Below are 25310 nucleotides of genomic sequence, written 5' to 3' on the forward strand. Positions count from 1 at the left end.
CTGAAAAACCTTTTTGAATTGCAAAAAGTTAAAATATCTAACACACCTATAAAGATTCAGCCCATAAGACATGGGGAAAGTATCTGTAAGATTTCTGAATGAGAAGCCCTTTTGCCTAGTCGGGGGCAAATATTCACTCCATAGTATTGGATGCCATGATGGGAGCGGTCTACTTCAGCGGGATCCAGTTTTTCATACTGTCTATTCGCCCGTTTCAGAGGGCTACCAATTTCCTCAGATAAATAATCCAAGATTCAAGCACATGAAGTTACATGCACAGGATCACACAGTTCCATGGCAGTAAAAAAACGGATTAGCACCACCTCCGAACATTTAACTGCTACAGCACATCTGCAAGTACAAAGATGGACCAATTGCCCAACACGTTCACTGGAAGCTAATACTTAAAACGTCCTCTTCTCCTGTATCACGAAGAAATATTGTTGCATTACCCCCAATGGCTTGCCTTGCTAGCATCGTCAGAACCAACTGCATCAGCTGCAAATCCATCACAAGCTCAACATCTCTACTGGCTCTCAGAGCACCTGTAGCCAGGACACTACTAGGAGATGAAAAAGTGTAAAAAAAAAGATAAGACAACAAGCTTTCCCCATCTTTGCACACAGAATAATCCTATATCCATCATTTTTAATTTGAGAGCTGAAGCTACAACTTCTAAAGAAACACTCCATCTCAATGAAATAGCAGTTCCCTTCGATCACTTGTTGGGAGTGTCCTTGCCTCTGCCCTTCTAGGCACCTCTTTAAAGAACCACCCACAAAAATGCAGCAACAGTTCATTTTTGGAGCCATGCTGCACACAGATTCCAGGGAGAGGGTATGCTAGGGTCATCTGCACCTGTTATTGGCATCCTGCTGCATTTTGGTATCAGAGAAGGGGGCACAGATGCTTACACTGCTCATTTGGTAATATGGACAGTGCCGGTGCCACATGTGTGTCGGTGACGAGTTCTGGGTTTGGCCCAGTGCAAATGAGGGCACCCTTTGCCATTGCGCCTACGCCATATTTAGATGTGAGTACAAGGGCAAGGAATCTGTCAGGAGATGAAATGATTAGCACCACACAGAAGGTGGCATACAGTGGTGCTCTCTAATGGCGCTCCTAGAGATGAAGTTGTGGGCGTACTAGAGAGCCCCCAAGCATCGCCCTGATTAGGATGCAGTAAAAGACTGCATCCCCCTTTGGGGAGATCTCTGCAACCTTTTCAAAGTGAGGCTGGTCCACCTTCAGTAAAAGGCAGAGCCATGGTTTGAAGCTCTGCCTTTCAATAAATCACTGTGCACAGCACAGGCACAAACTGTCAGCGTTTACGCCTACGCTAAGGACAGTGCGCTCTTTCGTGCAGGTCTGGGCATGGTGCACTGAGTTACGAGTGAACCATGTCACAAACACAGACAGTGCTCCCAATGTTGAGTCCTGCTGTCAGAACCCACTTACAACTCCAATCACTCGTTGACTGCACCTTTGCCTTTGACACTGAACAGCGCTCCTCTGCCTTTCAGCTAGTTCTGTGCTACACAAATACTCAGAGCTTAATTTGAGCTGGTGGTTGCTGCTGGGTTCAGCTGGCGCTCATTTTTGGGGACCAGCAGTTATTCTTCAGCATCAGAGATAAACCGAGAGCAGGCGAGAAAGCAGAAAAAAACAAGGAAGAGAAACACAGAGAAAACATCACAAAGGGAGAAAGCATGAACCTGCATGGGTGAGGTAAAGGGGCAGAGAGTGTCTGATAGTGGATTAGAGAGACCTGAGGTGGACTTAAGGCTACCCAGTCTTGGTATTTAATGCACCCACATTTAATTTCACCAGCCATGGGCTTCTGAGAAGAGCTTTGGGCACCAGCATTTATTCTGTTAGAAATTAAACACTAGTGGGGCCCACCTATTTTTACTCCACAGACTTTGACTTAGTTCAAGAGAGAGAAAAACACACAAAATGGGAAAGATGGAGGAAGAGAAAGACAGAAAATATGTGTCACAGAGCGAAAGCAAAAACAAAAATGAACCAGCAAGAGTGGGATAAAGAAGCAGGGAGTATCTGGTGGTGGATGAAATAGGAATAAGGTAGATTCACGAACAGTCAGCCTCAGGATTTGGCATTAATGACATTGGAGTGTGGACTGTGGAGCAAAGCTTGGGCCCCAGTATTTATTATTGTTAAACAAATTAAGCAGTGCAGATACCACAGACATACACACATCAATCTCTTGCTCTCTCTAGCGCTCTCATGACCTGGGGTCTGAGAGGTGCTGTCCCCCGCTATGTCTCATTGCTCTTTGCATTGTTATTATCTGCAGATGCCATTATGCACTTGCTAAGACACAGAGCCCCTCATTATAAATTTGGAGGGCAGTGAAAGGCACAACGGGGCTGTCCGTGTGCATGGGCAGTGCAGGGTCCCACTTGGGGCCCCTGGCCTCCTTTTCCGCCAGCCTTTGCAGGTCGTAATCTGGAGGGCAGCCCTGCTTGAAGTGGCAACCTGGCGGTGCCGGCGACTAGACCGTGGCGCCTCTGTCGCTGTCATAATATGGCAGTCGGACCTCCCCTGTCGGTGGCGGTCCGATCATCACTGCGAGTCTGGCGGTATGACATAATGACAATTATAACTTTATATAAAGCGTTTAATCGATTGTTTTAATTTTTCATAAGTGCCCAAAATATTCAGTGTTGCTGTTACCCAATTATATAGGAATACATGTATTGTCCTCAGAAGGATGAAAGGCTGAGTTGACCCTGCCAGGATTTTAACATGCAATCAGCATGGGATACCAGCTGTCATCAGTGAGAGCTTAACTCATTGACACATATCGCCATGTGATATGTCTGAATCCACCATCCAACCCAGTGTCATGTTGAATGCATGACTGTGGCCCTGACTACAGAAGAGACCCCCAGCCAATGCAATCCAGAGACCTGATGGGTCATGGGGAGAGGGCTGAAGTGGGTCACATAGGTATCCCTGGTTGAACTGTGCAGCAAATAAGTATCCATCAAACTCTAACAACGTGATCAGAAAGAAAAAGAAAACCAGTCATTGCTGAATATTTTGTGGTGCATCACAAGAATCACAAAATGATGCCCCCTCTGCTGAATATAATAAGGGACCTTTGAGCCTCCTATATCTCACAGATACTCATTGCCCTTGGGCTTGAAGGGGGCCCCCCTCTGAAGTGCTGAAGGTCCCTTGCGCTGCACAGGCCTGCGTTATGCCCCTGAGAATACTTCACTCAAGCACTCTTTCAGACCAGAAAGCGCTCTGGGGTGAATCAGTTCGCAGACCAGCGCTGAAAGCATATTCCCATTAAGTCGTTCATTCACAGTAGAAGCGTGTCTATCACTGCCGGATGTCCCAAAGCGAGGATTTACTTCCTGTACAAGGGTCACGTCGCCTCTCACACAGAGCGGAGCAGCGGACTGCACTCCGGATACACTCACCAAGATGTCTCCCTTCAGGAGGAGCCCGGGCTCGATCGTGATACAGATGCTGGTCTGGCTGTCTCCTTGCACGTTACTGCGGGAAGAGAGAGAAGTGAGAGGAACAAACACACTCAACTACTATCAGTGTTACTACTCTTGGTAATAGTAGTAGTACTGCTACTTCTAATACTACCAAAAATATAATTGTTATTGCTAGTACTATTATCATCACATTTATTGCAATTATTATCATCACTATCATTATCATCATCATTTTATCATTACTATTATCATCATTATTACTATTATTACTACTTTTACTACAACCATCTTTAACATTGTTAGTACTATCATCATCATTGCAATTGCCATTATCATCATCACTACTATTATTATTATCACCATCATCATTATTATTACTATTATCATCATTGTTATTACTGTTACTACTACTATTACTACTACCACCACCATCATTATCACTGTTATTGTTAGTACTATTATCAGCACCTTCATTGCAATTATTACCATCATCACTATTATCATCATCATCATTACTACTATTATCATCACTATCAGTGCAATTGTCATCATCATCATATTATCATCATCACTATTATCATCATCACTATTATTATTATTACTACTACCATCATTATCATTGTTAGAATAATTAGGATCACTGTCATCGCGATTGTTATTATTATTAATTTCAGCTATTACACAAAATACAGTTAGCAATAAAATTCTTACTGTGCTTGTTAAGAGCATACACAAATAATAATTTTACATATAAACAAACATGAGCCCATGGCATGGGCAGGTGCATCATTGGCCATCCACAGACAATGAGTGTCGTCTGGATGCAGCCTGCGGGTGGTTTGGAATCAGGGTGAAGGATGGGTGCAGGAGGCCAGTGACTTGGGTGGAGGAGAAACAAGTTTAGCCACAGGAAGGTATATTGGGATTTTCCAACAAGAGTACACCAGAAGGTCCCATGGTTTCTTAACAGATAAAGCAGAATAAAGTAGTGCCAGGCACGTGCACAAGATGAACTGTACACTGCAACTCCAGAACCCCAAACTACCCTCTCTGTCGCTCAAAGATTCATGCTGTCGTAGCGCTGACACACATCCGGTCTGCCCAAGCTCCGCCCACCCTCAGCACATAGGGACCAAGGCGTGGAGCGCTGGTCGCATTCTTCTGAAGGGCTGCAGTTTTAGAGCTTGAATCCTGGGTCCTGATGGGACCAGTTGGCAGGGGTGTGACGGGCAATGGGCAAAGATGAGATTCTCAAAATGGCAGCCCACCCGCCATTCACAACACTGAAGCGGATGCATGCCTGCTGCTCTGCTGTGCACTGTAGCCTAAAACCAAAAGGGCATGGGACAGGCACCCAGTCGCCCCAAGGAGGCGCACTGGCACACATGTGCTTCAATGGCCTGTACATGTGAACGTTTGGAGGCAAGGCCAACTTCAGGGTGGTGCAAGCAGTTTAGCTGCACCTGGCACAGAGAAGGAGAGCTGAGGCACTGTATTTAGAAATAACTTATGGGTTTAAAAGCACCTGCCGCAGAGTTCCTTGTGTATCCAGCAGTTTTCAGGCATTAATAAAAATGTCTAGATAACACTAGTGATTAATCTTCCTGCTGGAGAGGGATGGAGTTTTGTCTAGTTGCAGGTTTGCCTCATTCTAAAGTAGCCCAGAGGATCTGCGTGCCTGCTCAAATAATATGTACCATACAGATCTCAGAAGTGTATTTTATGTGGATAGCTCAGTGGGTTATTGCTTTTGTCACAGAGCTCCTCTTGTTACTTGCAGTTCATAAGTTACAATCCCAATACAGAACAGTGACCTATGAACTGTCATCCGAGAGCTGCATGGAAACTGCATGGTATAGGTTAGAACATTTGTTTTTTCCCTAGACTTTCATTATCCTAAGGTTGCTAAAAAACGGTTTGTTTGGATAGAAATATATTCTTAACTGTAGAGCTAACCCCAACCAGTGTGGTACATTTTAATTCCGGAGTTTGTGCTTCTCCAGACCAAACACTCTTACAATAAACTGCCTACTAATGTCAGTGACATGTGACTCCTACACCTTATATCAGCCATGTCTTATGTAACATTTCCTACAGCTTGATTTACACACATATGATTCATTGCCTCTGAATAATGTGTATGTGATGTAAGGTGCTCCAACACCCTTCACTGGTATGAGTAGCGCTATAAAACAAATGAAATGCATGTGGGAAGGCCTATAGAGAGATGCTGGCACTGTTGGGGCACAGGTAGTGAGGGGATCTATGGAGAAGGAGGTCATTGGGGGCGCCAAAAAAGATTATTGTACCGGGCGCCACCAGCGCTAAAGCTGGCTCTGTTTGGTGCTCTTCGATTACATTTGATTTGGGGTATGAGGGCACATATGTACTCAACGACTCATGTATGTCATGAAGTGAGGAGAACAGAGTCTTCTAAGAATTCAGATAGGGGACAATAACATTTCTGTGTCCTGCCTGCTTCTCTGCTGCTTGTTGCAGCCCTGTACATGTCCAGGAACGCCACAGGGACAGAGAGGTGTGACAAGGGCAGATGTGGGGGTTGTGAATGATATGAGTGCTTGCATCTCTGTCCGCCACATGCTTCTTTGCAGGGGGGCACAATATGTGCCTTCCTGTCAATTGTTGCATACGTGCCCCATTTAATATTTACAAGCATTCTTTAGAAGAATTAACAAACACAGCAAATACGCTTTAAAATCAGATCTGCAGCAGCAAGGTGGTTTATGGAACTTGCAGGTTAAAGGTCAGAAGCTTTTAATCCTGTAAAAAGTGAGGCAGGAGTAAATCCACTTTACGCCTGTTCTTTGAGGGGGCGTTCACGGCTGCATATCACTGCGCCATAGTCGGGCAAGATGGCTGCTGAAGGCCATGTGTCGGTTGGGTATATGGTTAGGGGCGATGGGGGTTTGGGGGAGGCCGGGTCACTTAAATCCATTCTGGACTACAAGGCAGAATGTGAGGTGCGCAACATGAGATTGGGGTGCACGCAGCCAGGGACAGCTGAATGTTAATTGGCTACTCGCCAGACAAGCGCAGGAGTGTTGGTGTACGAATATGAGTGACAGGTCAGTAGATGGGCACAAGATCATCAGATAATTCAATTATATAAAAGCATCCTCAAAGGACTCTACCCAAGAGGTAAAGAAACCATTCCCATTAACTGGACAGTAGTCTATTGTTTGAGATATCTTGTCCTACTATCATCACAAGCAGAGCCGGCCTTTGCTAAGATGGAGCCCTTGGCCTGGGTGGAGAGAAATCTGGCACCCTTGTTAATGAATTTAATGAGGCAGCAGGGGGGCCCTTTTGTGTTCCTTGGTCAGTACCTGGATGAGCAGCGAATGGCCGCTGTACACAAACATCCTGGACCTCCCCCAGCTCACCTAAGTCACCAATAGCTTAGCTGCCTCACGCAGATGATGGTTTTGTTGAAGTGTCAGCAGAGTGACAGGAGGGCAAGGAAGGGGGCTAAAGGTGTAGTAAAAACATGGCTCACAGTATGATAATGAAGAACTAAAACCACTCTAAACTGGCAAATCAGACAGAAACCAAGAGGCCGGGACGAGGTCAAGGAAGTAGCAAGATGAGAAGGGCACTGCTGTGTGAATAACCTTAATGCACACAGCTCCATGCGCCCCTCAGGTTAATGGCGCCCTGGGCCTGGGCCCAGCTCGCCCGTGCTAAAGGGCGGCCCGGACCTCAAGGCCCATCCAACATCACTCTCACCTCACACTCCTCACATACCAGCTCACATACCAGCTCCTCTGGAAAATTCTCTCAACAAGCACAACACACCCCTGCACACCCTTTCTGTCTGGACATCCCTTTACCTCGAACTTGCTATGGTGGGTAATGACCATTTCATCGTCAGCCAATTAAAAAAAAAAAAAAAAAACAGCTTGGGGGAAAATAAATATTCCGAACCCCATTGGTTTCCATTGGTTGAAAAAGGTTCAGTTCGACTCCTTTTTCATTTGCAGAGTTAGAAGGCCCCCTTGGTTTCTTTATTAAAGGTTTTTTTAAATATTATGGTCGGATAAACGTTCCTCGTGAAGAGGATTTGTCAAACTACTTTTTTCCTAACAGTCTCTACTTGTTCTATCATGAAGAAACATTTTAAAAAACAACTCCAACTTTAAAAAAAAAAAAACTCGTACACGTTTCAAAAGTTTAATTACAATTAATACATTTGAAGACGTTCATTACTTTTTAAGAATTATAACTCCCTACTTTTTTTAACATTCATATATTTTTTAATGGTGTACAATCTCCACCGAGTTTTTGCAAAAACCTCTGACTTTTACTTTTACTTAAACTGCCCAGTCTATGTTGTAATTCACCCCAAGAAAATAGCAACAAAAAGTGCACAATAAAGCTTGCTTTAGTGAAAATGCAGATAAAATGTACAAAATGAGACCACCCCTCGGGCTTTTCGTTCTGTAAGTGTTACTTTCCTTTTTTTGTGAAGGATGGTGAAACATTTCACACATCTCTATCTTCTTCGGGGACTGTATCAGAGGGAAGAGTTGGAGATCAGGTTTGCTACAGTATTTTTGTAATCAAATATCAGATTTTCCTGAAACGAGGATGTGAAGTTGGGGGGTTACTGCTGAGCCAGTCCTGCAAAGGAAGATACTTTGACGTCCCTGAGGCCCTCGTTCTTGAAGCTAGGAGCCTGACTGTGCCACTGCCGCCATGTCCCTGTTTTTAAACCAGACCCCATGACACCCCCCCCCCCCCGCAGCTATTTCTAGTTTTGTTCTCGGCGGGGGGTGCGGGATCTGGTTTCCCTTCAGTCCTATCCCGAGAGGGCTTGCGTGGCCTCCCATAAACAACCTATTAAAGGATGGAAGGTGAGCCAGGCTGTAAATACCCTTTATAGAGACACCTAGGCGGCCTCTGTTTATAGATCTGCATCACGTGGATATTTATGTATTTCAATTCATCTTTTCTTGAGCTGCTCGTCACCTCGGCCTGAGTAATATGTCAGACCTGCGTCACTTCCTCCCTCAGGGCTCCAACGAGACAGGCTTCCACAGAAGGTTGCAATACCAACCTTAACCAGCAGAGAGCAGTGTGCTCTAGCAGCTAACACCACAGAATCTTCCCATACATATAGGAAGGGAACACCTGGACAATAGGGCACGTTCCCACAAAATGAAAAGCAAAGGAAAACCACCCCCCACAAGGTGAAAATCTGTATTCAGACAAGGTTAGACTTGTCCATTAAAAAGTTGTCAACAAAGTTTTAGCAAACAAACCTATTTTATTTCAAACACTATAGACATTATCCACAGCGTTGCTTAAAACTAACCGTACTTAAAAAGTTTTTAAGTCTTACTTAGGAGGTCTACTCAAGTAGGCCTCTATTTAAAAAAAAAATATATATAAATGGCTTCTTTAACAATGAAAATGTTTTATTTTTATTTTTTTGTTACAAACAATTGAATTATATTTTGTAAAATAAGTTCGCCTACTTATTAAAAACATTGAAAATGTTTAGTCAGCAACCCTAAAAGTTATTTATTAGTTCCAAAAGTGAAAGTAACATTTTCAATTGCCTATATAACTTTTCCTTCCAACAAAAATACTGACTGCAGGAAACTAATATTCCATGGAAAGTGTCACTTTATCTCAGGGGGTGGGAAAGGCTTATTTTCTCATGCTGCCTTTAGGTGGAAAATATACTCAATCTTACTGATACACCAAGGGCTAAGATTTAACTTCCGTAGGGGGCGACTTTATGAAGTGTACACTCCACGAGCAGGGGTAGCCGTCCCTCCTCAAACACCAAGAACAATATCTACTCATCACAGCACAGACACTCGAAGAAACACTTCTTTTCGGTTGTAGAGGATAGCTTCCCACACACCAGGGTGAGGACACCTGGGTGGGTTGTGCCCTCACACACAGGTGGTATGGAAGCTCCTTCCACACCAGGATCAGGTGCTGAGCTCGTCACAATACTGGCCTGCTTGCAAACGCATTCTGTGTTGACAGGCACCATGTTTCCAGTCCTAGCAATCCATATGAAAAATTCATGCATGCTGGGAGCTGTAGTCCTGCTTTTCACCACTGACTCAATTGAGCCAAATTGAGAAATACCTGTTTTAACAAGGACTCTGCAGATAGTTACATCCTTGGGCAATGTGTACACCATGCAATGTGAAAGTGACAAACATAAAGTGTGGATTCTGCCTGTCACCCATCTCTAATTTCATTCTCCAAGAATTATGGACATAGTATTGACATTTGATGTTAGAAAGAGGTACCCATCTACTGGCTGAATTGCATAGTGTCAAACTCGAAAATCTGGGCTCGATCATGGCTTCTCTGATTAAATTGTGTGATCCTCAGCAGATACTTTATTTCATCAAGCCCCCTCTGGTGTCCCTTATCACATGAGAGCACCTTTACATATGTGAATTTAGGATATAAGCTGTACAGAAAAATCTGAGTTTCATTTAAAAGTCTACAATGTTGCTCCTTCTATAGTAAGAATCTAGGCCACACAAAGGTTACACAAGAAAATAAGCTTGCCTCTTGGTTCATTAATAGAATTGTCATCAAGGCAGGGCAGGAATATTTCTCAATGCATCTTTAAAAAAATGTCACTTCTAATAAATAATTCTCAATGCAGAGACTTAGCCGGTCATTACAACCCTGTTGGTCTTCAGACCGCAGGGCCATGGCGGCACTCGAACTGCCAACAATGGGGCGGTCCGGCAGCCACATTACGATGTGGTGGTTGTGCCACGGTCAGACTGCCAGCACTGCCACTTTTCGGCCGCCTGAAGCAGCGTTGCCCTGGGGAATACGACCCCGCCTCTCCGCCGGCGTTTACATGGCGGTTGCCCCGCCATGTAAAGGCTGGTGGAAACGGAGTGAACTTGGCATGGGCAGTGCAGGGGCCCCCATGGCCAGCCCCGTCATCTGCTTTGCAGATAGTGAAAAGCCCAACGGGTGCTGGTGCACCCTATGCACCGCAACATTGACGCCGGGTCTGTTTCTGCATGCTGACCCAGCAGGAAACTCATAAAGGGGCCCGCAAAAGGGGACCGCACTGGCGGTAACCTAACCACAGGAGTTTGGCTGAGGGCCTTTTCCGTCAAAATATTTTCAAGACTCTGCTCATGCATGGGCTCTTAGTGCCAGAGCAGACCCTGTTAATTCACCTCTGTTGATTTGTGGTCACTGAAGTCATAATAGACAGGTCAAAAAAGGTCCCTAACCCTAACAATAGTGTAGTGATTGTACTGCAACCATGTGAAACTTTAAAATTCAACAACATCCCTGATGTGGTGTCAGATCTTGGATAAAACTGCATAGAATTTAAGGACAGAAAGTTATGTGTATACTTCTGCTCCAAAACCTCTCTGTTTAACATTCTAGACTATTTGCAACACTCATCAAGTTGATGTCAAATATTCTATGAAACACTTTTTTGGCATTTCATTTCAACCCTGATGAATGGGTAATGGTCCCAGAGCCAACCCCTGGTCTTTTTTTGGAAACATGTGCCCCAAGCAGCAACAAGAGAAGCCCATTCAGTTGCACACGGGCATTCAAGAAGAGTTCGAGATCATAAGCGAATCCAAGCAATTAGAACATGTATTTTCATTTTTCAAATCCCCTGATGCTATTCAGGGTCATGATGCAAGTATCTGTGTCTCTCTGCCAGCATGGGATAAGGTATCTCACAGGAAATCCTCTCCTTCCTGAACAGGGCACATCTTTTACAAACCAAGTGGAGGTGGAGTGTGCAGATTTGAGAGAGAAGAAGTGCCTGTGAAAGAGTCCGGAAGCATTTTGTTTGAGGCTCTGTGTTTACTCACAACTCATAATTTATATCAACACAATGACACCTGTGTTAAACTTATGACACGGGGTGTTACTGCTGCAGCAACATCTGTATTCCTGGGCTTCTGCAGGGTAAATAAGGATCCCTCCACACACAATTGTAATACAACAATAAACCCTCCTGACCCACATTAATACTAGTACCGTGCTACTCAGTGGTTGGGCAGTCGATTGTAGTTCAAGCAGGCTACATCATAAATTCCCGTACACTGCCATGAGTCATGTCCATCACCCGGTTGTGTACTAGTTCACATTAATAAACCACCCATCACCTATGGAACAGGCATGAAATAAGTGAAGAACTGTGCCACATGTCGCCGGCCAGCGGAGAACTTTGATTTAGTCCACGACTGAAGGTCCCAACTAGCTACACACTACGATCACTTCTTGACATCTCACAAGGACAATCATACATGGAAATTATATTAACAAAGTCCATCCCAGCAGATCTCCCCACCACTTCTCCCTCCAACCTATGCCCGCTAAGGAGTGTAAGCTTTAAACAAAATATCTCAGAGAGGAAAACCCAGTGAACTAACAAGCTAAGTTGCAGAAGTGGATTCTTGCCCATGATTACGTGAATCCGGTTATTGTCCACACACTTAAAAGACCTTCATGTGCCTTAAATTCAACGCTCCACTCTCCAGCTTGTACCCCTTTTGTTACAATTTCCAACCTTCACAGTAATCGTGTGATGAAGGAGCAGCAGCATGGCATACTTACTAGATCCCGGAAGTGTACACTGGTTGCATGGCCTGGTAGATTTTCAGGAACGGGCGGCAACCTGCAAAGATACATTAAAAGAAGTCACCATTAAATGAAAATTTGATTGGGTGAAACAGAAAATAGAACATTCTGTAACCAATGACAGAATGGAGCCAGGGTGACGTAGCATCTAAGTCAATGATGACTGCTTCCTGTAGTTTGGACATAGCATCTAAATCAAAGATGGGCCTCATTAAACATGCGTAAACCTAGAGAGAAAGTAAAATGTTTGTTTTTTGGAGTAGACATCATTTTGTGCGCGACCATGACCCAGAAGGAGAAACGGGCTTTACAAGACCTAGATTGAGGGAGGGGCATGATAGCTCAGGCAGCAGTAAGGGGGTCACTTGGGATTTGGCAGATAGCTCACTATGACAAACATGTAGGCTTCTAGCATCTTTCAGAGGTGGAGGAACAGCTTGGTTTCTGATGCCACAGGCTCAGTTGGCTCTGTTGTTAGAAACTCATGGCTGGCACTTCATTTACCATAGGGTGTCTGACTTCTGTGCGTCAGGAGGTTCACCACATAGCACAAGCCTCGCAATGCTGATTTTGTCATGCCACGTGAGTCATGCATTATTAGGCAAGGAAATGACAAAACTTGCCTGGTGGCGGGGAGGAAACACCATGGGTGTCAGGAGCATACTTTGTTTGTTTTTCCAGAAACAAACCTTGCTTCAGAAAAACAAAAATATTGCCAAGCAGGCCTACTGGACTTGGAGGCCAGCCCAGCATTACCTTCTCATCAGCAGATCAGCAAGAGCACTTTTGGTGAAATCACAGATGTCAGAGTAGCTGTGATCTCACAATGCATCTTTAAAGCCATAAATAACAACCAAGGGTCCCCTAGTGGTGTGGGGATTCCAGTGTGGGCAGCAACGGGGGATGCTAACCCAATTCGAGTTATACATTTTGGGGAGAGGAGAGGAGAAGAACTAAAGAAAGTAAAAAAACTTAAAATAGAAGAAAAAAAGGAGAGAGGGGACAAGGAAAGAAAAAAATTAAGAATGGAAGAAAACAAAACAGGATTGAAAGGAATAGGTGAGGAGAATGTTGGAGGGAATGAGTAAGGAAAGGATGGGGAAGGAGGAAGGATGATAGAAGTGTGGTGCGAGAAATAAATGATACCACTACAGAAGGAAGATAAGGGCTAAAGGGAAAGAATATAGAAGGAATAAGGGAAGGAACACCAGAAAAAGTAGAAGTAATGAGCAATTAAAGCAAGAAGGAAATATAATGAGGTAAGTAATGAATCCAGATGATTTGTACAGGCGATCACAGGAGTACATTTCTGTGATCTAACCAGTCACAACCGAGGTCAACAAATGTATGGGATGTGGGTGCTTTACCTCCTTTGGACTCAAAGTTGGGGATCCCGTGCATGATGACATGATGGAGGAAGAGGGGCTTGTTGTTCATCTTGATGGTCCCGGAGAGCAGGCCACTGAAGTAGTGAATGTACCTGGGAAAGGAACAGTAGAATGACATAATATTAACTACAAAAACAAGGTATTAGTTAACCTTTCCACACCAAGGGACACAAGATGCTACCACTTCCCCCCTCGACAGAGAAATCCTCTGCCGAGGCGCTTACAGATACTGCAGAGTTTGCACAGTGGGCACTGGAAATGACACAATAGATCATTAAATGTTGACCAGATATTCACATGGCTGCTCCCCAAGCCAGATTGTTTTTCTTATATCACTGGGATCTGGGTAGCCAGATGTTTATTATTATATTTTTACTCAGATGGCTTCTAAAGTAAACAATTTAACACACTCAACATTTCAAGTATGACCAGTACCATAAAACCAGCCTTTGGACCCAGTTCCTAATTTGTAAGTAAAAACATGCCGGTGCCCAAAGTTCTCATATGAAACACACAGCTGCTGCAATAAATGTGCGAGCACGGAATACTGAGGTAACGTAATCCTGAAGCGCTCTCGGGCCTCTTTCATCCATTTACAGCCACTCCCTGCCCCTTCAGCTCACTCTTGCAGCTTTCTGCTTTCTCCCTTTGTGACACTTTAAAATGTTTCACTTCCTCCATCTTTCCCACATATCTTTTGCTCACATTAAATGCTTGAGGCAGAAAAATAGATGCTGGCCCTCAAAAATAAGTGCCGGTGCTCTGCACCAGAAACCACCAGTTCAAATTAAGGGCTGTTGTGACCCTATTCACAGATACTGTATCAATTCATTGTCGTTCTAGCCCATGATTTTTATCAAATTGTGCATTTCAGCAAGTCACAGAATATCAATAATGATTCAACTGGAAAATGTGTAACACTTCTATTTCCAGACACACTTATGATCCTTGATGCCTGCTCGATGGTACCGCACACATAACAGATAATATGCCGGAGCACACATGGTGCAAATGCGCAAAGGAACAGGTATTTTCAGTAGGAAAATATTTTTCCTCATGAAGAAAGTCCTTCCCTTTTAGTTCCCACCCTCTCAAGAGACTCACTACTCTTATTAATAGAAGTCACTTTCAAAGGTGGGAAAGGATTTGTGAAAGGTACATAAATACCCAAATACTTCGTTGATGTTCTCAAACTTTTGGCTGAGCAAGTATCTAGCAACTTCGCCTTGCTTACCCCGTACCTTAATCCAAACAAAAACCAGAAAGTGGTAAATCTACAGGAGGAACTGCCCCCGATACTGATTCTGTGAACTAAGTTATGAGATTTTCTTACATCTGAGTTCTACTTACACGAGTAAAGCATGTTGTGAGTCAGACTTAGGGCCTTATTTAGAGTTTGGTGGATGGGTTACTCCATTACAAACGTGGCGGATATCCCATTACACCATATTATGATTTTCATAGGGCATTATGGAATCATAATGCAGCGGACGTGATATCCGTCATCTTTGTGATGGAGTAGCCCCATCCGCCAAACTCTAAATCAGGGCTCAGTCTGTTCAACTTCACTGTGGTTCTGTATAAAACTTCTGAAACTTGATATAACTTGTTCCTGAAAATGTCTTATTGAGGAACAAAATGAGCATGACCATTTTTATAAGTAAACTGTATTATGAATTGTCTCAAAATCTCGCAGTGTATTGATAATTTTATTTTTCCAATTTTCACATACTGTAAAATATTCTTATTTGCAACTGGAATATCCCTGTCAACTTTTTTTTTTTTTTTTTTAATAAACAAAAAAGACTTATAAATGCATAAACAGTAAAGTAAACAGATGTCACAATACTACAAATCACTGTTCTGAGGTTCCTGGAGTGTTTGTTATTTGAGATTACATGCATGAGGTCTGTGAGGTTGCGAACCGTAACCTCTGACCTGAGAAAGTATCTCCAATCAGTCCTTTGATTAGGGAAAAACATGAGGTGAAAACCTGTCACAGATTATGTCCATTCCTTATTTTGACTCAGGGCTCCGCATTTTGCAATTAGTTTTAGAACCTATGGTATCCCCTCTGTCACAATGGCGCTCTTTTTGAGTGATATCATTCTGGTTTTTATTTTGCAGTGTTGTTGAGTCAGAGATCTCCAACTGGGGCACAAACTGAAATACTGTTATATGGTCCTGAAATGCCCCTTGCCCATCTAGTCCTTGGAAGACACCTTGAATATCCTTCTGTGCATTCACAGTTGATTTCCTTCAACAAGGCAAGGCGCTGGATAGTTTCTGGTGCCAACACTGGTGTTTCATCCATTATCTTGCCTTTGTTGGATAAATGTGTACCAGATGTGGTGGATCTCCCATAATACATTGAATATGTTGGGTGGGAAACCCATGTGATCCAACTGTACAATGCCAACGCCTTGTTTTATCTGTTGATGTAGTTGGCGCAGCATGCTTTTTATGGGGATGTATACGTTTGACTTGGTTCCTTTACCTGAGAAACCATTTATCAGATTGCTAGAACATCCTGGTAACTGTACAAGTTTGATTGCAGTGATCACCATGGTTACCCTGTATGACGTGGAATGCGCGGACTAGTGTTGTACGCTGCCTCATAGAAAAGTGAGCTTTCTTACTCTCTCTATTGCTGCAATCATTGGTTGATTGTGGATTGAAGCATCTTTACTACCTCTTAAGGAGCATTGGTACTATACACATTATGGAAACTGGCATCTGAATAGCCCATATTTGGAGTCTAGTACTCCCAGGTAAATCTATAGATGTCATTGCACATCCTGTAATGTTGATCAAGTTTGTAAGAATTGGCCCTTTACAGTGGAACACGGTGGACCCAGTTCACAAATGTGCATGCATATTGGATAAATACACAAATGCAATCATTTGTGCATGTAGGTTTACATTGCTGATTCATAAAGCACGAAGGATTCGTCGATAGCATGGAATGGTGTTCTTTGTCACACCGCCTGCTCACAGAAGTGGGTTGTGCAATATTCAAGTGTGGGAACACCTGTGAAAGGTGATGAAAACAATCCGTGGGCATTTGTAAATCATTGAATTGCAGTATTCTACCCAAAATACAGCAGGTCTCCTGCACGAATGTATCATAACATAAAGATGTCTTTCCTCTGCCCGCCAGTTGGAACTGACAGTAAGTCTGAAACCGAGGGCAGCTTTGAAACCCCTACTGGGATGTACAGAATAAAAGAGGCACACCTTTTATTACGAGAAGTATGTACACGTAAATTGATTTCCTGCTGAGTGACACCTTGCATATTTGATAAACTATTCATTATATTTCTTAAGGAAGAATGGAATGTGTTGATAAAATGGCTTCCCTGTGTTTTCAAGGAATAACAACACCATCAGTTGCTGGTCAATTACAGTGGGCTAAGGATCTGCTGGGACTTAGAGACTGGGACCTATGATGGAGATGTGAGGAAAACACAGTTGGCCTGCTACACGTTTTGTGCTTGTAAAATGGCTTCCCCACAAAGTTAGAAAACTTTTCAGGGTAAGCAATAGAAATTGACTTCTTGGCGACTGCGCAAGGCTTCCATGCTAACAAACGTGCCACTGAAATAACTGGAAATTCTGTACTATTAGTGGATCTCCTCATCTCCGTGGGGGACCAAAACTGTACCCGCAGATGGAAAAACAACATCCCCAAGTTCCTTTGAGAAATGCTGGAAGTCACTTTGCGCTATGTGCAGTGTGGACAATATACCACAGACCAAAGTACACTCATCTGCCACACCCAGACACCTGTGGAACACCCTAGACGAATACTTACAAGAAAACAACCCACCCTGAACTTGCCCCAAACTTAATCTAAGGACCACTATGGTCTTTCTTCCCGCTTTATGGGCACATGCACCTGACTAATAGCACCCACGGTCCTAAGTTCAAGCCCATCCCAGTGTAGCCTCCCGCACCCCCCTTTCATCCCTTCGCTGGCCTGTCTCGTCCCCTGTCTTTTTCCTTTCCCTTCTCTCTATGCTCACCTTTCCTGTTCCCCTATCTTCCCTCTATTCTATGAGCCACTTGGTTTCGCCTTGTTACACCCTCTGTTCACCCAGGCTCCATAGTACAACACTGGAATACCTTTATTTCACTCTGATCTCAGTTCCTGGTGTATCTTAGCTGGTCGTATAAGATACTTACCTAAGTTTGCTATTCCATGTTGTTTACCGCAAGAAATGTATTGTAACAGGATCATATGGTACACTAATGTCACTCAATTTGCTATTTCTTCTTTTTCTTATATAAAAAAATTAAAATTATTTGAACGAAAAAACGGTCTGCTGAATGTGGCGAACTGTCTTGCTTAAAAGCAGAGGCGTAGCATTGCAGTTTGTTTTACAATGTAAGTGAGACGGTCAAATCAAGAAACAGAAATTCGCTGAATGTGCCTTTAAATTTGAACATAATGCAAGAATAGCAGCATAACTTGCCTTTCTTCGTGGCTAATTTATTGAACCCAGCTGCATAATTGAGCCTTCTGTTGCCGCATAATTCTAATAATTCTGTTTATTGTGCTTTTTACAAACTCATCTCACGAGCAAGGGAGGCCTGCTATACAAGGGAGGCCGAGCACACGATCACAGATCTATAAAAAGAGATCCAGAAGCTCCCTGACCTGCAGGAGAAGCAATGTCACTTGTAACAGAGAATTCAGGATTGGAGAGAAAAAAAAAGAAACGTTTCAAGATATTGAAAAAAATAAAAATCACACTGGGAGCTCCACATATGGAGCAAAGTATCAAATGACTTTCCCTGTTTAATGAGACTTCTAGGTTCAAAGCCCAGCAAGCAGCCAGAAGTAGGCCTGCTTAAAATTTAAATTACGCTGACAATATTTGCAAAACGTGAATTTCATGAAATTTCTTACATATTACGCGAGGCACCGTAATTGTATTTACCTTAGTGTGCATCTCATGTCAAGGCGAGATACTAGCAGAAGTCTGGGTCACACAGATACTCACTCGCTGAGGGGCATTTTTCTACTCCAACGGAGGTGCGCATTCGTGTTTAAAAAATAATTTCAGGTACCAGCAAACAGCAATTTGCAACGAAAGCGTAGCTTTGGAAAATCTGAAAAGGATTTCTCAAAATTTTCCAAGGAAAATTATAGAATTTCACACATCCCTGCTAGTTGAAACCACAAGAGTGGCTAAAGTTGTGCTTCTTAAACTCAGAGGTTCGGTTCCAGGACAGGATGGGGGCAGGCAGCTCCTCCAATAGTGCGAGGCACTGAAACACTAGTACACAGAAATGGACACTAGAGGGCAGCGTTTGATAGAACTCGAGCAATGCCTTCAAATTTAACAGCTTGAAAACGCGCTTTCATCTCTTAAGCTGAACGTCATGTATGGGGCGAACATTTGAGCAAGGAAGCTCTTCGGTTCAGTCATTTATGACGTTTTCCCAACCTTAAAGTATTTCTGGTTTGTGAAACAAGATAAAGCCGCTGGTCTGGTACTTAAAGTTGGAACCCAAACTAGGAAGTGAAAGAGATACTGTCAAAGACCACATAATACGTTTCTCCAACTGTAGGCATCTGATTTACAAAGCCATTTGGCAAGGTAAATTCAACTTAAGAGCACAAACAGCTTGATTTAGGAGTGCAAATTCACCATTGCAATTCACAAACCTGGACTTTATACTCGTAAACCTTTTACTCATATTAACATAGAACTAAGGAGCAGATTTACAAGCCCCTAGTGCCACCTTAGAGTATATTTTTTTTTATGCTAATGCGGCGCTCAGTAGGTCATTCATCTGTGCCTTTACAAAGTGGGGCAATGCATGCATTGCGCCACTTCCCAACCCTTTGTGCCACATTATGCCTGCACCAGGCATAATGTATGTAAAGGGGGGGGGGGGGGGGCGTTCCCCCGCAGAGATGCCCCAAAAAAATGGTGCAGAGAAATTTACAAGATTTCACCGCACCCTTTTTTTTCCGTCATTTTTAACAGCTGCTCATGGCAGGCTTTAAAGTGATGCTCCTGTATGGGCCTATGGGCCTTCCTATGCTTTGCTGCCCTAGCGCCAAACTTTTGGCGTAATGTGACCGATGCGCCACTTTCTTTTAAATATGCCCCTACATCGGCTACGCCATATTTGTGACTATTCACAGATTCGCAAGGCACATGTTTACTCTGGGTACGATGTAGGATGTATTATCGCCAGCGGCAGGACAGAAGTCAGTCTGTGTCCAGGGTAATATTTTCTCTGTGGGAAATGCAAACGCACCCCTGTTACAACTTAGCTTACACATGTTACTTAAAGACATATATTTATAAACTGTGTACATTCTCGCATGTGCAAATGCTTAAATAAGATTTGATTCTGGGTTTTCTATAGTGTGCAACTACCCAAGGGTTTCTTGGCGCTGCAAGTAACCGCTCATGGAAATCTGTGACTGTTGCAGCTTTCCAGAAGTACAGTTGGAATTGTTTGAGAATCTCAAGAATGTGAAAATCGAACTTAAATATATTAGGCCTTAATTCTGGGTGGCTTTTCCTTGGGATACTAATAACCAGATGCAGTTCTCAATAACTGCTAAGTTACTGTTTGCAAGCACACCTGGAGACCGGCAGCCCACCTCACTTTGCAGATATTTATTTTGCAGTAAACCAGTTTGCAAAATGAGAAGTAGGTAAGTTTACACTCCATTAAAATGTTAATTTATTTCATTATTTTTTTTACTTTTGTATCACCACTAACCATCATCTTCCATTGCAGCCTACTATTGCATTTGATTGTTTGCAGCTAATTCACATTTTACTATGTCTCTTTTGCTCTGTAGACATATAATTCAAATACTCCTTGGTGCCACCACACCCCCCATATTTAGTACTCAGAATGTTGCCCAATGTGCTTATGACCTTATCTTAATTTGAGCTAAATCTCCTACAACTTGCATAACAATAGATTTTTTTCTGTAACTCTTCTCAAACTTCTTCAGTCCTACCTCCATCCTACATGTCTGCTTCACCAGCACAGCAGTATTGCAATAGTACGGATCTTGTGCTTCATGTGAGGTGAGATCTAGTACTGTGTCTGAGGCGGGGCGGGCTTAGAGCAGTATGACCTGTGCAGCTGCACCTGGGGCTGGCTTTGGTGGGGTTGGCTGTGTTTAAAAATAACTCATGGGTTTAAAAGCACATGAACTTCCTTGTGCCTCCAGCAATTTCAGGCAGCAATAAAAGCATCAAGATAACTCTGGTGATTAACATTACTGCTGATGAGAGATACTGTCTAGTGGAAGTTTCCACTCATCATAAAGTAGCGCAGAGGGATAATGTGCCTGCTGCAAAGAACCGGTACCATGCAGGCCACAGAACTGAGTGTGAGTGAACTATGAGCAGCGCTTTTAAAAAAATGAAATGTATGTCAGAGAGGGTCTATGGAGAGATGTGGGGCACTGCTGGAGAGTGATAGTGAGAAGGAGGTCCTGGGGGGATTCCAAAAAATACTACTGCAGTGCGAACCAGCAGTGCTAAAGCCGGGCCTGGTCCAAGGTTCTCCTTTGATACCGACGTGGGCTACCCCGGTTACTATTACCCTCTCGCTATGGACTCGTAATGCTTTCATTATCCATGCCCCAAAGATTAAGTTGATGCCAGATTTACTTCTATAGTTATTAGTCATGTGGGACAGCTTTTATTAAAAATGATTAAACGACGCAACCTTTTATACAGAAAACTTTACAACATTTTTCACTTTGGGACATCCTTGCGAACAACATGAGTTATGTATGCCAATTTAGTTCACATATTTAGTTTAACACCAAGAAATTGTTCTCCAGAAGATATAAATTCACAGAAAATAATTAGTTTAAATTGGGGGGGCTCATCCTGATTTTGGGAGCACAGTCTTGTTTGCAGGCTCAACAGGATTGCAATTAGGGTGCACATTGTGTGTCAGAGATCTTTTGCCACACAATGTTTGCAAAGCAAAACCTAACACAAACCTTTCATGATAACAGAGCACATTTTGAGATGTCCCTCCCCCCTCTGATTAGGGAAAACATGCACAATTATTTGTGTGATATTTTACATTACTAACAGTGGAGTAACATAACGTAATGAGGCCCTCCTGCGGAATGTGGTGGGGGGGGGGCTCTGGGACTCCCATTTCTCACAGACATCCATAGGCTTTATGCTGGAAACATGCAGACCCCAAAGCACTGCTAGTGCTCCAGGGGCTTGTGTTGTGCCCATTGCTTCAAAGTACAAAACTCATACTAGTGCGATGGTAGCACAACAGCTTGGTACTGAACCGAATGGTAGCACACATTTTGGATGCACAATTAAAGCACTAAAAGGTCAGTGTTCAGAGCAAAATTAGTAATGCAAAAGTATTCTCCCTATGGGGAGAAAACCCATGCATGAATAAAGGAAAACCATGAAACTTTGCAACTTTCACAATGTGCAAAACCCTATTGAGCAGATTAGTCAATGTTGGGCAAAGCAGGTTTGCACTGTTCTCAGCATTCATTACAACAGTTAAATACTAGAACAAAATCCAACAACTTGAAAGGTGCTGTTCTGAAGAAAAATGATGTCCATTCCACTGAAACAGTCCCTGATTAAACAAGCACAAGCAAGCCACTGGCATTGGCTGAAAAGCCTTTTGTCTCTGTCAATGCTTGTTTTCTTTTGTCATGTTTTTTGCAAAACTTTAATGTTAGGAAAGCTGCCAGGCCCTCCTCAGTCTTACAAAAAACAATGGATAAAAGCAAAAGGTATTCTTTTTTAAATCTAAAAATATCACATATTACCAATGTAGTCCCTGGCACTTAAGTGATGTGTTTACGCTCCTTGTGAAAAGGCAGGATGTCATCACTCGCAGTGAAGCTGCCAAAGGCTGAACATGGCTGACTCACAAACAGTGCTTAATTTGTAAAAAAAACAAAAACATGATAATATGTTCCTTGCCAGGAAGCTACTGCAGCTTGCACCATCCACTGCCCCTGCCAGCGCAACCAATGAGAGTATGAACACAACTACGAACCAACATGCTCCTACCAATGTGACAATTCAGACTATTCCAGAGCCCCAAAGCTACAGGAATGGATTGTGCTGCAGGTATTAGTTAATTTAATTTATTTAAAATTAATCAACAGCTGTTGAGTTGCTCATCTCTACATTAGACAAACAGCACCACCATGTGGTAGACTGTCATAAGTGCTGGTGTTGACTATTAAGTGCCTGTAATGAGCACTGGAAACCACCAGCTCAAATTAACACTGCTCACAAATCAATGCAGTATGCGGTGGAAGAAAAATGTGACGGACACAACAACAGACCGATGAATGAAGATGGCTCCGTGAAAGCCTCTATAAGTATTTATAACATATATCTGAATGTAGTAAAGTTAGAAGTGAGGAATGGTCTGACCTATGGGCGAGTGGAGTTAGTGTCGTACAAGCAAGGTTTTATATTGATACTGCTTTTTGGCCTCCAAAGAGTTTTTGGGGTTCCTGCTTCTCCTAGTGTTACAGTTGATGTCCTCACACAGTATTTTCCCACTAACTGGCGATATTTTATTGCAGACCTTAGTTAATATTGTGCACTGTGGCACTGAAACAGAATGGATTTTGTTTCTTTTTTAAACAAATTAAAAGAGTGTGACACTTCAGATTTTACAGTGAAACATGCATACAGAGAAATGTGTGGCTAAGGGTGATAATGGCAGCATTCACAAAAATACGCAAGTTTGCAAGAGACAAAAGATTCACCTTTGCACACCCTTGGGGTGACCTTCTTGTTTTCTGTGTGCACCACAGATCTTCCACCTTAAGCATTCAATTTTTCAAAAACAGATTTTTGTATGAGCATCTTTGGGCCACCCTTATCACAGGTGCATCAAAGGAGGCTGTTATGATTTTTTGTTTCCATTCAATCCACTGTTTGGGATCAACATTCTACTCACAACCAAAGGGGCGGCTCCTCCATTAGGGTGGAGGAGTGTCACCCCCCCCACCCCCACCACCCCCGTCCGCAACAGCAGCTGCAAACCTTTTACCAAACAACAATAATAAACTGTGTGTATTATTGTGGTTTGGTAAAAGGGCAGAGCCACGGGGTGACGAACAGTGAGGGAGAGTGCTCAGCACTTCCCCTTTGAGTGCATGTGTGTTTGGCCAGCCATCTTGGGCCTGTGCCAGCAACGAAGAGAAGCAGGGCATTTTTTAAAAGTGTGTTTTAATTCTATTTTAATTCCCCCCGCTCCCACCCCGTCCTCGCACACCGTCCCGCCCCTTCTGCTTCCCACGAGCCGATCTTGCACAAACATATGAATGATCCCTCAATCCTTAAACACCAAACATAAGGGTAAAATGCATTCTTCATTATCACAGGTCCCTGGGATTTACTTTAGGAGCCCAGTAGATATGTCCCCTCTGCAGAGCTGTACCCCAAACACTAGAAAACACTGCTACAAACCAGGACCTGGTAGGGCAGTCGAGGTGGGCTACTCCTTTTAAACATATGGGTTGGGAAGACCATCTTGGGAATCTCCCTGTGACCAGAGAATACTAAGAGCATCTCGTGGGAACACTGGAGCTGTTGTGTGGGGATTCCCTGGACTAGAGGCTACATAGCCACTGCCAGAAAGACGAGTACAGAGGGGCGTGGCTTCAGGGACAAAAAAAAAACGTCAAGATGTGAGTACTGCTAGCCTGGGTATTATATATTAATGTCAATTCATATATAACCCATCAGGTTGGCACTAACTCTAATACTGTGACACTCAGCATCAGGCAACCGACTGAAGTTTCATACAGACTGTATAATAATGTTCTTCTTCTGCCTGACCCTCTTACACTCATAAAACTGCTATGCATCACCCAGTGGTGTACCGGTGTAATGGAGCTCTATAATTCTGTCCACCACTGCAGGTCCAAACTAGCCACATATTATGACCTCTTCTTGACATCTTGCAATGAGAATCAGATATGGAACGATAATAACAAAGTCCAACCCAGCAGATCTCCCCACTGGCCCGCCAACCTGCCTGCTCAGGACAATAACAAAATAACTCAGTATGGAGAACCCCGTGCAATAACCAGCTACGTGGACTATGGTGGTAAGAAATGCCATGAAGGAACCTGCAGAGATGTCCAAAGCTGCCAGGTTATTGAAAACCATAAACTGGGCGCCTGCCTCTCACATTTCTTCATCCATCACACGATAACTGCACCTCAGTGGTCATCAGATATGACATGGAAACACTTCCCAGACAGGATCAAAAACAAATACAACACCTTAAAAGCCCCACATGGTATATATAGCATACTTCCCAGGTAGGCAACCTTTCAGCACTCCACCTAGGGGTACTATGCACTATACAACGTTGTAATGCAATACAATGCAACCGGCACGGACAGATGTGTACACTTAGATGGATTCTGACTTGCGTCCTTCCGACGTCAGAGAGAAGGACTTTGGCACTGCGTGATTGTTTTGACCCCCTGCATCGATACTTCATTTCCAAATGTACCTTTATTTCTGGAATAAGGGAAACAAACTTCTAAAGGGAGCAGTCTCAGAGTGATGAAGCACGTCCCGTGCAGTGTGTTAGCCAATGTATTCTCCTGAGAGGTAGGATTATCCTGGCTTCTGGGAGCCCATTGCTGTCTTCACTCCAGCAGCCCAGGTATCATTAGTGCAGAGGCCCAAGGGCTTAGGGGTTTGAGGGCCAACCCTAATTATGTCTGTCTTTCATCACCAAACTGGGCACAGGAGGACCATCCCCTTCACTTGCATTATGGCCTATGGAGTAC

General features: G+C 43.4%; 1 protein-coding gene across 11 annotated transcripts in view; it reads right to left on the minus strand.

The window, feature by feature from the left end:
- The window catches only part of TNS1 (tensin 1), a 1530885-nt gene that overhangs the window by 264058 nt on the left and 1241517 nt on the right, over positions 1-25310 (minus strand). For all 11 annotated transcript variants that reach the window (XM_069227070.1, XM_069227066.1, XM_069227068.1 and 8 more), the window contains 3 exons: positions 13475-13587; positions 12084-12144; positions 3456-3531 (listed from right to left, as the gene is read on the minus strand). In XM_069227070.1, the coding sequence (XP_069083171.1) occupies positions 3456-3531; positions 12084-12144; positions 13475-13587 (250 nt within the window). The remainder of the gene's footprint in view (positions 1-3455; positions 3532-12083; positions 12145-13474; positions 13588-25310) is intronic.

The sequence above is a fragment of the Pleurodeles waltl genome, chromosome 3_2 (genome assembly GCF_031143425.1).
Source record: "Pleurodeles waltl isolate 20211129_DDA chromosome 3_2, aPleWal1.hap1.20221129, whole genome shotgun sequence".
Taxonomy (NCBI): Eukaryota; Metazoa; Chordata; class Amphibia; order Caudata; family Salamandridae; genus Pleurodeles; species Pleurodeles waltl.